General features: G+C 30.9%; 2 protein-coding genes across 2 annotated transcripts; one reads left to right on the plus strand and one right to left on the minus strand.

The window, feature by feature from the left end:
- The first annotated feature begins 449 nt into the window (after nt 1-449).
- On the plus strand, nt 450-4850 carry LOC108684290 (protein EFR3 homolog cmp44E). The gene is made up of 16 exons (XM_018188536.1): nt 450-512; nt 632-708; nt 946-1061; nt 1243-1405; nt 1497-1649; nt 1727-1833; nt 1894-2037; nt 2121-2199; nt 2277-2412; nt 2551-2822; nt 2905-3077; nt 3162-3522; nt 3663-3862; nt 3974-4070; nt 4228-4383; nt 4454-4850. The coding sequence occupies exons 1-16, from the start codon at nt 506-508 to the stop codon at nt 4604-4606; spliced, it is 2394 nt and encodes a 797-aa protein (XP_018044025.1). The 5' UTR covers nt 450-505; the 3' UTR covers nt 4607-4850.
- Nucleotides 4851-5616: 766 nt separating this feature from the next.
- On the minus strand, nt 5617-7811 carry LOC108684240 (12 kDa FK506-binding protein). The gene is made up of 4 exons (XM_018188462.1): nt 7589-7811; nt 7203-7250; nt 6702-6888; nt 5617-6358 (listed from the first exon to the last, which is right to left on the minus strand). Exons 1-4 carry the CDS (start codon nt 7623-7625, stop codon nt 6301-6303), a joined length of 330 nt encoding a protein of 109 aa, XP_018043951.1. The 5' UTR covers nt 7626-7811; the 3' UTR covers nt 5617-6300.
- Nucleotides 7812-14624: the final 6813 nt, after the last annotated feature.

The following is a 14624-nucleotide window of genomic DNA, read 5'->3' on the forward strand; positions in this document are numbered from 1 at the left end:
TATTTTTGTACTTGCAAAGTTTTACATTTTAAAAATGAAAATAAGAGGTACAATCTCCAATGACTTTGAACTTGACAAATGTTATTCAGAACCTGATCCTAAACAACATTTGGTCGAGCATCTTGCGTAATGCTGGTTACATCTATATTATCTCATAAGTCGCAGATAATTTTTTATTTTTTTTCTATTTTCTATATATTATACATATATATATTTTATTTAAACATTGTATGATCAAAGATTAATAAGAAATTCATGTTCTATGCATATAGATCGAAACGTCAGTAAACATTACATTTTTGAAAAACGCGGGTCCACACTTTCTCTCGAAGTTAGTGTATGTTTTTGGTCGATAGTTATTAAAGTATCGATAGTGGGTCGATTAATCAAAGTATGCGTATATGCGCTTACGTCACGGTGCATAGCTCATAGTCTGCTGTCAATTGTTAGTTTTGAATAGGTATTTATCAAGTGCTACTTGTCAGTTGTCACAGAAGCTATCGCAATGTTCGGTAAGTATGGCCATTTATACAGCCAAAAAATTATTTCGAAAAGTATTTTCGAAGATGCTAATTGAATTGTAATCGGACGGCAATATATAGCGTATATTCATTCTTTTCTTCTTTATTAGGCTGTTGTTGGTGTTGTGCTGCGTTACGTCCGAGATACAAGAGGCTCGTTGATAATATTTTTCCGGTTAATCCTCAGGTGAGATCTTGGAATCTTTTTTTCTTTTTTCTCTCGTCTCATACATTTCATTTCTGTCTACTATGTTTTATAATTTTGTTCGCGAGTAAATCAATAAACACTAGCCTTGATAGGCGAAAGAGATCAAAATGATTATTCTATTTATGGTTGAACCTATGATATTTGCGCCGAATGAGAAATGCGATTGACATATGTCTCATACGCAACAATTTGTAATAATGGACTTCTATTCTTCAGGATGGCTTGATTAAAAACAATATGGAGAAACTAACATTTTATTCGTTGAGCAGTCCTGAGAAATTAGATAGGATTGGAGAATATCTGTTTCAACGAGCTTCTAGGGATATTTATAGGTAATATAAAATTGTGATATAATTACATCTTTAATAGTATATTATACATAAAAATTAGAGAAATTAATCCTAATTACTGCTAAAACATGATTATGTAATATTTCTATACATAGCATGCTAATATATTTTTCGATGCACTACATAAAAATATTCTACTTAATAAAACATCATGCTTTGATAGGAGACGAAATGGCTTTGTTGTGATCGCCATGGAGGCAATGGACCAACTCCTGGTAGCTTGTCATGCACAAACTCTGAATCTATTTGTTGAGAGTTTCTTGAAAATGGTACAAAAATTGCTGGAATCTACTGATCCTCAATTACAAATTCTTGCAACGCAGTCTGTAAGTAATAATCTTAATGAATTAACATTAATCTTACTCAATTCTATATTCTATCCAATTAATTTTAAATAATTAACATATTGATTCTCAGTTTGTCAGATTTGCTAATATTGAGGAAGACACACCCTCGTATCATACTCGTTATGATTTCTTCGTGTCGAAATATTCGGCAATGTGCCATTCTAATAATGATGATCCCACTACACGCAAGCAAATTAGGCTTGCTGGAATTCAAGGGTTGCAGGTACGACTAAAATATTATGTATCAGATTATTGATTGTATTAAAACTTACATCTACATATTTAAATATATCTTTGTAGGGCGTTGTGAGAAAAACTCTTTCTGATGATTTGGTTGAGAATATCTGGGAACCTGTACATATGGACAAGATTGTACCATCATTATTATACAACATGCAAAATTCAAGGTAATTTAAAAGAAATGAATATTATGAGAAACATGCAAGTTGACAAGCTTGTATTTTTAGATATGCTGATAAGGAAGACACAACACCGGACAGTCCAACTGAAGAACGATCGGATCCACCGCAGTTTGCGGAAACTTGTATGCGAGAACTGATCGGACGCGCATCATTTGGTCATATTAGATGTGTTATAAGACCTGTGTTGAGGTATAAAATAAATTTCGTTATGAATTAACGTATATATAAATATATTCATATATGAGATATTTTAATAATTATCTATTATAAAGGCATCTGGACAATCATCAGTTATGGGTCCCTAACTACTTCGCAATTCATACTTTCAGAATAATTATGTTTTCCATTCAAGTATGTAATGATGTAAATCAAGTAATAATATTTTATATATTAGATAATTAATAATATTACTTTAATGTATGTTTTAGTCACAATATTCCTATACTGTAGTGGAAGCTTTAATGACACATCTTGATGATCACTCAAAATCGTCCCCTAAGATTCGCACTAGCATTGCGGATACTTTGTCTAAAATTATATCAATTGCTGCAGGTGAAAGTGTTGGTAAGTACACATAAAAAATTGAATAATATAAATTTATATATATATATATATATATATATATAAACAATATTCATTGAACGTATAACAGAGATTAAATTATACACACATTAAACTCTTAACGATATATTCTTTTTTTAGGACCATCTGTGTTAGAAATTATAAATTCCTTATTATCTCACCTACGAGTTAGTGTAACGAGGAACCAATCATCAAGTAGTGATGAGCAATTGTATCAAGAAGCTCTTATTAATGCTCTTGGAGAGTTCGCAAATCATCTTCCAGATTACCAGAAAATTGAGATTATGATGTTCATTATGAGTAAAGTTCCATACAGTCAGCCTGATCGTATCGTATCGGTCGGCAAAGGAGATGTATTACTTCAAAGCATACTTTTAAAGTCGCTATTAAAGGTAAATCGTTTTTATTATTATAAAAATATAAATATATGTAAGGTATAGATTTTTTTAATTACAAATTTTTATTTATATACAGGTTGGCACCAAGTACCAAACTATTCATTTGAACACAACATTTCCACCCAGTTTCTTGGATCCATTACTAAGAATGTCATTGGCAGCAGATGCTGAAATGAGACTTCTTGTACAGAAAATATTCCATACCTTAATCGACAGACGACGGAATATTACAAAACTCGCTAAACCAACGTAAATTTATCTCTTAATCAAATGTCTATTAATATACATTATTCGTTCTTTTTTGAATTTTTGAAGATAATTTTTTTGCTTTAGTGTGAACGTAGCAGAGCTCGATCTTGCTATTGAAAAAGCCTCTAGACCTGATGTAATCTTTATTCGGAAACACGGTCCTGAAATCTACTTGGCGCTGTATGAATCATTAGAGCTGTCTAGTAATACAGTAGAAAATGTGGAATCTATTTATACCACACTGGCGTTACTTGCCATTGAATTAGCTTCTGAGGAAACAGTATTAGAGTTACTGAGATTGGTATTGAGCCTGCAAGACTTGGCACTGACAAGTGGTCAAATTAGTCTTCCGCTTAAATTCAATTTACACGCAATAGTTATCAGCTTACTAATTTTAATATCGTATGTTTGTAATATTACCGCTCTCATGGATTATGCGAAAAAGGTAGGTAATTTCAAATTGTCTCACACACACACACACACACACACACACACACACAAAACCGCATTAATTTATTTTATAGTAAAGTTTCAATGTATTGTTAAAATCAAAATGCGCAATTGATTGAATAAATTCGTTTGAAGGTGATAGATGCACGTCGAAACGATAGCCCTCATTTACTACCAAATTTACAATCTCAATATGATACTGGTCTAACATCCAGATTAGCGCCAGCTCTTTTAGTCGACCAAACTGTTGTCAGCGAATGTCTAAAAGGAGCTGGTCTTGATAGTGGAAAATTACAACAAGGTTCAGGCTACAGTGGGAATTCTTTACAACACAGGTAATTACCTACTGCGTATAGTGCTCCAGTAATTGGCTGTAAACTTTTAAAAAATGTCGCTTTGTCTTATATATAAGTTTTATAACATAAAATTAAATTTTGCTTAAATAGGCATTCATGGGTTGATGCTGGACGGAATTCACTAGCTGACATTAATTCTGGAGGTCCAGAATTGGATAGTGGAGGTTCATCACCGGGTGTACAAAAGGTATAATTTACATTTATTTTAATTTATATTAGAAGATATCACATATTTGATTTAATAAATTAATAAATTAATCGTTATTATTAAAAAACATGTTTTAAGTATATTATTATTGCACAATTTTAACTATTACCTTCTATTCGTAATTAATTTTTTGCAGAAATTACCTGGAGAAGAATTAACATTCGAAAGCATGAAAAGAATTTTGACAGAGAGCAACAATAATCAAGTAATAGAAGAAGAGAAGCGAATGCAACTTTCTCAGTTTTTTAGAAATGCACCATTCCAAGATTTAGTATCAAAAACACAACCAAAGGTTTCATTAATATATTATAAACTTATTATCAATTTATATAGCTTTCTAATATTTCCTTTTCTGTTCACAGCACGATGTTTTACAGAGTAAGTTATCAGAGATATTTAATACGCTATCCGTTGATCCGCGCAATACGGTTCCTACGACCGGACCACAGACAGATACTAAACCAAGTCAAACTCCAGCTTACGAAATTCATTTCCCAGAGTTGTTTGTATATTAAACTGCTAATGTTCCTGTTGCATTAACATTAAGTGCCATTTAGTGCTACAAATGCTTCAAAACATTTGATTGACCAATTGAAAGAAAGAATTTTACTAATTGATCAATCAATGAATGCTTCAAAGCATTTCTATAAAGCATCAAATGGACTGTAGCTATTAATATAGTGTTGCATTATATTAAATCTACATATTACTGAGCATGAACAATAGCTCCTATACTTTAAAGATTGACTTGTGTACATAACAGAGAAAATATTTTTATGTTTTATATTGCTAGATATATATTTTTTATTGAGTTGCTGTTACTAATTTTATTTATTTGTAATGAGTAGGTCTCAAATATATAAAAATATAAGTTGCAATGAAAATGGTTAATTGATGTTTTTATAAAATTATCAATAGTTATGGAATGGTTTTATGAAAGTAGAGAGATAGGAATTTCTTATACATATATAATGATTCTATAGACTCGTCACAAATTTCATAAACTGAATCAACTGTTTTCATTAATGTAAGTTGACTCAAAATCACGGTCGCATGATGCTACAAATGTTTTGAGACACATTCTTTGATTAGTTAATTAGTAAATTTTTTGTTCTAATTAGTCAATCAAATGCCTCAAAGTATTTGTAGTAATTTGTAGTGACCGCACGCTCTAATATGTCGACATTTCAATGAAGAAATTTGGAGAAAACAAAAAAAAGTTCACATAAGTATAATGAATCGTTCTATATACATAAATTAGGTTTCAGCAAAAACTAAGACAAATAATCTGGATATATATTATATTCCAGCAGTAGATCAATTACATAAATGTGCACTGTTCCTTAATCATGTTAATGTAAAGTAAAAATTGTATATCTATGTATATCTCTTTATGTATTCTAGATCGAAAAACACAATTTTCTCTCACGGCAAAGTCAGTGATTGAAAAAAGTTGCACAATGTATATTTATAAATATAGAAAATAGTTCGAAATATTTTGTAAATATACGTATATTAAAACACATGTTAACCTGGAAAAAGATTTATTATAGTGCAATGCTTATCCTTCTTACATTTTTCTCCAATTATTTATTCGTATAATTATGAAGAAAAAGATGTTTAGATATATACGCTTGAAGAAGCGGAGAATAATTTTCTGTTGTACTTTATCTTATGAAAACCTGTAGCGTTACATTACCAATTGTTTTTTCCTTTATTGAATCTTTGTACAAAATACTCGAAGGATCACCAAATACATAGTAAATGGAATGAACACAGGTTTTATTTTGCAAACATCTGAAGAGTCCCTTTATTCAACCGCTCATCGTAGGAACACGGTTAGTCGATTTTAAATCAAGTACACAAGTTAAGTAGCATCTCTTGGAGAGCAAGTAATCAAACTACATATTAACATATGACTCTACAGTCCATGCGATAATGTTTAAATGCGATTATATTATTGATCTGCAATTTATACATTGTATAAATTGTATGTTGTTTCCGAAGTTGGAGAAACAACGTTTTCAATATCTCGTATGTAACTTCATAAAAATCGCAAATATATTATAATGTACGAGCGATTGAATTAAGGCATTAGAGTAGGATGTGCCATTCGTGCGACGACTACTTAAACATAATTTGATGCGTTTCTTTTTTTTTTTTGTATTGAAATGCGTTTGGTCAAATTTGGTACGCTCTAAGAGGTATTTCAAGGTTCTACCTTCAGCAACTCCACATCGAAGATAAGAACGGCATTCGGTGGGATAGTGTGTCTTTGTCAAGGCTAATATAGTTTTTTTTTCTTTTTTGTTCTTTTTTTATATAAAATTATAAATAGAATTATACTAAATAATTACACTAGAACCTCGTGATAGCGAATTCAAAATGGAGCACAAAATCTCTTCCCTTTCATGCTAGACTCATGTGAACAGTCTGAGAAGAGATAAAACCATGACACTTAATAAAATCCTAAATTTCATGATTTGAGAATGAAGTAAGAATCTTGTTATATCATTCAGTATCTCAATCATTGCATTATTAAAAAAGTTCCAGTGTATTCTATTTTGTATGTTCAATCTGTATTTTATATCATCTTGCATTAAAGGATATATTCCAGGGTGGCCTCGGCTACCATAAGCAAAATCTGGAGAACAGGTCAACTTGGCCCGCTGTCCGACGCACATTTGTGCGACTCCTTGGTCCCAGCCTTTAATTACTTCACCCTTTCCAATTTTAAATTTAAACGGTATACCACGGTCCCTGCTGGAATCAAATTTCTTCCCATTGTCGAGGGTACCTATAAATATGTTATGAAATGAAATCATTCTATTTTTACATAATCTTAAGATTTTTATGTGTATAAATTATTTAGAGAAATAAATACATAATATTTTCAGAGAAAACATTGAAACTAGAAAATACTTAATATAATATTAAATAATATAATCAGAGATGAGAAGTAATGCATTACTTTTCAACTCTGGTCATATTTGTATAATGTTACCACATGGTAGCAGCTTTGAAAAAATTTTGTTAACTATTCTTTTGTTTCTTCAAACATGATACATACATATAAATCAGAGTATCAATGCTCAGCAATAAAATATTCACCTGTATAATGCACGACCACTGTTTGACCAGTCTTTGGATAGGTTTGACCTACATATATGAAAATATTCATGAAATGATATTAGATGATAAAATCTAGACGAAAATACATTGCTATTTAAAATTAGTAACAACATAAATAAGGCAAAGTCGCTGATAGTCCATTTTATTTCGAATAAAGAACATCGCGGCATCGGCACACTAGTTCGCTGTATTTCAGGCCACGAGATGAGGCACGTTGTGAAGCATAATTCTCGGAATATCAAGTATAGTGTGGTGCGCGCGCGAGCATGAGAGAGATGGAACGGAATAGGAAAGAGATTCTTCCGAGGAGAAACGAGAACGATAAATTCGGCGAGTCCTCTAGAAAAATAAAACTGCATAATTACCGTCTCCAGGACTCAAGATTTCGACATCCACGCCCATGGCTACGTATCTTTTCTCTTTGTATTACAGCAAGAGACTTTCTTCTCGAAACAGCGGGATGCGCAAAGATCGTTGAGGCTTATCAGAGTCGACTCGTCAGAAAAGTCGTCGAGCAAAACTCGTCGTGAGAAAAACTATTCGCGGTGCCTTGGAAAACGATGCCGCTCCACTACGCCGTTCAATGAATACGAACCGGGCATATGAGATACTTAGAAATACCATCCATTGACGTATCTATGGCAGTATTCCAAAATTCACTGTCAGTGGCCTAGTTTCCCTAGTTAAACCCTCGGTGGAAACTAGGCCAATCATGAAATTTTTTTCCTAGGATGAAAAGTAAAAAAGTGAAAAATTTCTCCATTAACTTCAATGATTAAAATTGTTACTTTTTACTTTCCATCTTAGGAATAAAATTTTATGATTAATATCCTGAATACGGTCCTTTATCTCTAAAAAATTCTATAATATACATAATGTAAATTACAGCATGTTGGCACACTAACATCATTGTAAGCGCGTTCTGAATACAGGCCGACAAGATATTATTAGACTCTCGGTGCTTATGGAAATTCACGTGCCTGTTAAAATTTAAGGGATTAACCCGGTTGCACTAACGTTACTTTGATTTTAAGCGAAACCATTGATGAGATACTATTAAAGGCCGATATTCTTACGAAAATTCGTGTCCTTGAGAATAGTGAAGTAATTAAGAACTATTAGAAACTGATAATATTGTATTAATTTTAATTTGATTTATTAGTTTAATTGACGTATTTATGTATTTAGAACTCAATAATATTCGATTTTTCTTTAAAATTGTGATTTCAGTGTATCGTCAAAGTTTATCAACAGAAATGATAACTGCAGAGAAAAAATTATAATTTTTCTGCAATATATAGGATATTATAACTTTACAAGTATGCACATTTAGTTATGGAACATTTATATAATAAAAAAAATCATGAATTTAATAATGCATAAGCCAAACATTTATGTTAATTATAGCAAATTTATATCAATTGTCGATAATGTCAACGTTCTTCAATTACCTTCGGGGTCCTTTTAATACACCGAAAATTTGCTCAGGGTTGACGGTCTTTAATAGTATCTCGTTGGTGCTTTGATATTGTATAATATGTAGAGCTTTACATTTAAATAGAGTGCATACAAAGAGAGTGACAACAATTAGCCGGAAGCGTCATTTTGTATTCTATATCTGGGGAATCTGTATAATGCAATTCCTCGCTTAATCTTTTCTTTCTTTAACGTTGTCTTCTTTCTACTAACAGTAAGGACATTTAATGGCGGAGCCAATCAGCATAAATTGACGCTACTTTCTTTACCCATTCTACGTTTAAGAATAAAATATATTTGAACGATTTTTTTCTTTCAGTTATAACTTCAATTTAAATTCGAAATCTTCGTAATTGAATAATCACGTGTTTTAATGTCGGAATGTTCAACGGGAATACTGAACGTCCAATATCCAATTGGAAAATTTGTTTCTTAGAGACAAAAACATTAGAGTCACTTGATTCTACATTATCATATTGAATAAGGGCACGTCCACATCTTGACAGAAAAGCGGAAAGCGGAAAAGCAGCAGCCAATCAGAACTCTAGTCTAATCTACAATTACGGCTTTCTGTACTACTTACTACCAGCGTGAGTTCTGATTGGCCACTGCTTTTCCGTTTTCTGCTTTTCCGTCAAAGTGTGAATCCCAAAGTGTGGCGTCCTAAAATTGGCATCCCATAAAGTGAAAATTTACAACGGAACAAAACAGCGCAACTAATTACAACCAATTACTTTGCAGTCATTACTCTATTTTCTTTTCTGCGATTATGATTGGTCTCATCATTTCTTTCCGTTGTAAATTTCCGTTCATGGGATGCTAGCCTAATGACTCTTGTACACGCGGCGGAAATTGGCCAATCATCTCGCTTGCTCGGAAATAAGATATATAATTTCCATCGCATGACTTTAGTTGAACTTAATAAACTTCAACTTTTGCCACGCGGCGAAAGTAATATTATATTATTTCTAGAAGTTTTAAAAAGTGGGGCTGACTTATAGCTCCTTATAGCAAAATGAGATTTGCAATTTGATGCACGATAACCAATGAACACATTAGAAGCTGTAAGCTTATTGGCTATCGCATCACATTTTGCCGCGCGGCAAGTGTTTCCGCGTCCAGTGTGCAGAAACCATCTCACTCCAACTTTTGCCGCGCGGCAGAAGTAGTATCATTTCTAGATATTCTGTATGGTAAAACCGACTTAAAAACATAGAATTATTGGTTAATGCGACAATTTTTGTCGCGCGGCAAGCGTGGTCGCGTTGTGTGAGCAGGAGCCATTAAGGCCACAGCACAGACTTTTGCATAATGCATAAGCGAACCAACTAATCAGAATCTTTCCTTTCCTCCCATTCCAAAAAGAAGAATTTCAATTGGTTGATTCTCTTATGCATTATGCATTATGCGTTATGCAAGAGCTGTGCTGCGGCCTTAATCAAGTTTTGGAACGTAGTACTAATAAAAAATCTAAAGCACAAAGGGGAGCACAGACTCTTGCATAATGCATAACACATGAGGCATAAAAAAATGAACCAACGTGCTGTATTTCCTTCCTTTCTGTGAAATAGAAGACTCTGATTGGTTGATTTTCTTATGCCTCATGTTTTATACGTTATGTAAGAATTTATGCTCTCCGCTTTAGATTTCTTATTAAGACGACGTTCCAAAACTTCCTCTCTGAGGAAGATTTTACTCTATATATTATAGTATACGTAACATGTACTATATATTTCGATTCGACTATATATTTCGAAAATTTTCCTCGGAGAGGAAGTTTTGAAACAGCCTAAAAAAAGAAAATATGTATCTATTTCGATATTGTCTTCCTTCTCTTTCTTTTTCTCATCTTTTTCAAAAAAGAAACATTACACTGTTTTTAATATCGATTCATACACCGTTTATAATTAAAATTTATTCTTGAAATTTCAGCTTAGTTAACTTTTTGATAACTTCAACAACTTTTCGGAAATTTCGAACAATTCATATTTTAACTATGATGTAATTGTAAGAAGACATAAACGCGTTGCATGAAATCCCCAAACATTTTTGTATTTAAAATGAGATAGATATATATTTTATCTTAAAAAGAGATGAGAAAGCGAAGATATTGAATGCCAGCAACGCAAATAGACCCAAGATGTATACATTCATTAACTAAAAAGGTTGCAACACTTTTTTTTTTAATGGGTTTCGGAATGCAGTCTGCTCACCGGTTCTTAGTTATGGATTCATAAATAAAAATTAATCGCTCGGTGAGTAGTACTGCATTCCAAAAACTATAGACAAAAATCTATTGCGACCTTTTAATCGGTGAGTGCACAGCCGGTCACAGAAAAATTGCAACACTTTTTTTCAATGGGTTTCGGAATGCAGCTTACTCACCGAGCAATTGGTTCTTATTCATAGATCCACAAATAAGAATTCCAATCACTTGCAACTTTTGACCGGCTGTATCATTCACGAGGGTGCGTAGTAGAAAAGTGAATGTGGCCAAAATTTTATTGGCTATTCCAATATGCCAACGCTATTATACGCAGAAAAGTGCATAGAGGCTAAAATTTGATTGTTTTCATCATTATTGCTGTCGCCATTATACGCAATGGTACTTGTATTCTTACATCATGATTATAACTGTATTTTTAAGCACGGAAATATTTCTTTTCCAGTTATATGATAATCTTTATCAATAATCTTGATAAGATATATGAAAATCAGATGAAATCGTGATCATTTGCGATAATAAATTAATCGTTATCTCTCTCATGTTTCGATAAATTAAATGATATTAATTAACTCGTAATCACTTTTTATCAAACCTTCAATTGCAATAAGCATTTAGAGGAAAGGCCGCTATTAGAGATACTGAGTTTATTTTGGATAAATGCTAGAAGCCTATAGGCAGAATTTAAAAAATAATAGGTCATTTTGAAGAGAATTTAATAAGCTTTAAGATAATAATAATGTTACATATTTAATTCAAATTCCATTTTTTTTGAAAATTAAAGAAATATAAAAAAATGAACTAATCGCAAAATCAAAAAATTGTGCTTCTAATATGAGATGCCCCCCAACAAACGAGAATGAATTGAAATGAATTGAAATAGATTCAGATTTTCAGAAATATTGATTCAGAAATGTTAAAATGAATGCTTTTCAATTCTGAATGCATTTTTATTCATTTATAGGAATTGCATATCTCTATGCCTTTCAATTTAAAAATAATATTAGCTTTTTCTGTGCACACAAACACAATTGTGAATACTGTTCAATTCAAAATTTTGAATAGGAAATACAATTTTTCAATCCAATTGCATCCAACTGAATCCAATTAAATCCAAAAAAAAGTATTCGCTATTTAAAATACGCATTCGGATAGAAAAAAATTTCAATTCATTTTAATTCATTCTCGTTTGCTGGGCAGAGAAATCGATAGTAAAACGCAAAGTATATCAGTATTGTAATTAAAAAACTTTATTTAATGTTTCTAAAATACATACAAACACAGCCAGCGTGCGCGAAAAATGAGCATGCGATAGATTATATCCAGAACTCGTTTTCAGTTTTAATTGGATCAAGCATTGCAGTTATAGGCACTCGGCGTTCATTCCGGTTATTTTTTTTATTATTGTACAATAATATTTATACTTTAACAATGATTTTCACTATAACATAGAAGCATAAGTTATTTCATATTAGGAATATCCTAGGTATCTCTCATTACGATTTCCACATCTTATAGTTTTAGGATCATCAAATCTAACTTTTGTAATTAAACAATTTAACATATCCCGTATTTTTCTATTATGATTTTACTCTATCACTACATGAATTTATTCATGTACCAAATATTTATTTTTTTTATTAAATAATAAGCAAGGTTTATTTAAATGCTCATCTCATTGAAATTTGAAGACATCCAAATTCTAAAATCTTGTTTTAGAATGACTACAGGCATGATCTAATAATGAATTTTCTATTAAATAGTTTTCAATCCAAGAGCAATAAATTCATGGTAGAACTAATAGCGTTTATTAGTTTAGCAGAAACGCTGTTATTTCATGTTAGGCGCTTATCTTATAATAAGGGGCTTTCCTCTACTTTAGATTTATTTACGAAATTTTTCCAGATATGGCAACTTGCTGGAAAATTGACAACAAGAACAAATATAATCGATTGTGTCAATATTGTATTATCTGCTTGTATTATCGATTTGTTCCTGTTATCAATAATATACATCAATTATATATGAACAAATCAAAATTTTAATATAAATATATATTATTTTAAACAGTCAATTGTCTCCAAAATTATTAATACAAAAAAATAAAAATTAAAAGATTTTAAAGAGAACATATTGTACTAAAAAAATACATTATTGCTTTAAAAAAAAAGTGCAAATTGCATTTTTTTTAAAGCAACTTCATATATGATTTCTTTACATCAATTTATTCATCTTATTATTCTGTATATAAAAGTATTAACAGAGTTAATATAATGGCAATAAGAATCAAATAAAATTAAAAAGTTGTATATATCAAATTAAAATTAAAAAGTTATATAAAAGAAAAAACCAATTATTTTATACTTTATTTCTTCCCATTAAAATTCAAATTACAATAATTCGCATGACATGTTTCAGCTACAAGATTGACTCATCCTTAAATGTATAAAAAATGTATAAAATTAAAAATGTATTAAATGTATAAATTTAAAAACTTAAATGTATAAAATTAACTCTATTATTATTACAAGAGTCCTTTACCTTACTATACAAAAGTATTAAGATTACACAGTAATAAAAAAATTAATAATTTACAAAATATTTTATATTTTAAAAATTTGATGTAATAAATATAAAACATCTCGTAAACTATTAATTTTTTGATAGGATAAAACATTAGTTGTGGATCACTCTTTAAAAAAAATTCATATTTTTATCTGGAATAATATCAAATATCCTTATTTATCCTTATATTTATAGATTAAACAAAGACATCTGGGGCACTATTCTGGCTATGTTCCAAAATTTACTACCAATACTGAAAATCTATAATTTACGTCACGTCCACTACAGATTCAGTACTGGCGGTAAATTTTGAAATACAGCTTCTGTAACTATCTTTACACGCCTACCGACAGTTGTCGTTATCGGTATGCGAAGATATTTTATATGGTGAAAAAGCTGCGCAACGACACCGACAACTGTCGATAGGCGTATAAAAGAGTTACAGAATAGCGCCTCTGTCGCAAACTAAGCGCACGGTGTAATCAATAAAATACAAAGCACTGTTCCTAATAAATTCAATTCAATTGAATTAACTTAATTAAAAGACTTAAAAGAGATAAAACAAATGCTAAAGAATCTTGTAATATGTAGAAACATATGTACCATTTAATGGAAAATATAGAAAAGTGATTAAATATAAAAAGTGATTCCGAACTAGTGCCTCATCTATATTTAGTGCTTTTATTCTAGCTCTATTTAGTATCTCTTATATGCAGAATTAAAAGAATCATATTGTATGAAAAAAAAATTATATAATATTTCATTTAAAAAGTGGAAGTGACCTTCATATCTTTTAAACGCCACTACCTGGAACAAAAAGTAATATGACCAAAATAATATGTCCCCCTCGAAACCGTTTTACTTTTATTCACGTGCCAAAATCTTTTTCGATCTTAAAATAGTTTTTTGTGTCATTAATTTAAAAAAAATTAGTTTAAAATAAAACGAGACACTGTATGACACTGTTGTCGAAAAGTTTCCGGACATATAACTAAATTGTATAATATTCAGATCACCGTAACTCGGTAAAAAAATCAAAAAGCATTTTAAAGTTTGAAACTTATATTTTAATATACTTTTAATTGCTTTTCCAAAAAATTTTGTCTTTACAGTTCTGCCAAAACTTACGGGAGACT

Source organism: Atta colombica, unplaced genomic scaffold (genome assembly GCF_001594045.1).
Source record: "Atta colombica isolate Treedump-2 unplaced genomic scaffold, Acol1.0 scaffold13, whole genome shotgun sequence".
Taxonomy (NCBI): Eukaryota; Metazoa; Arthropoda; class Insecta; order Hymenoptera; family Formicidae; genus Atta; species Atta colombica.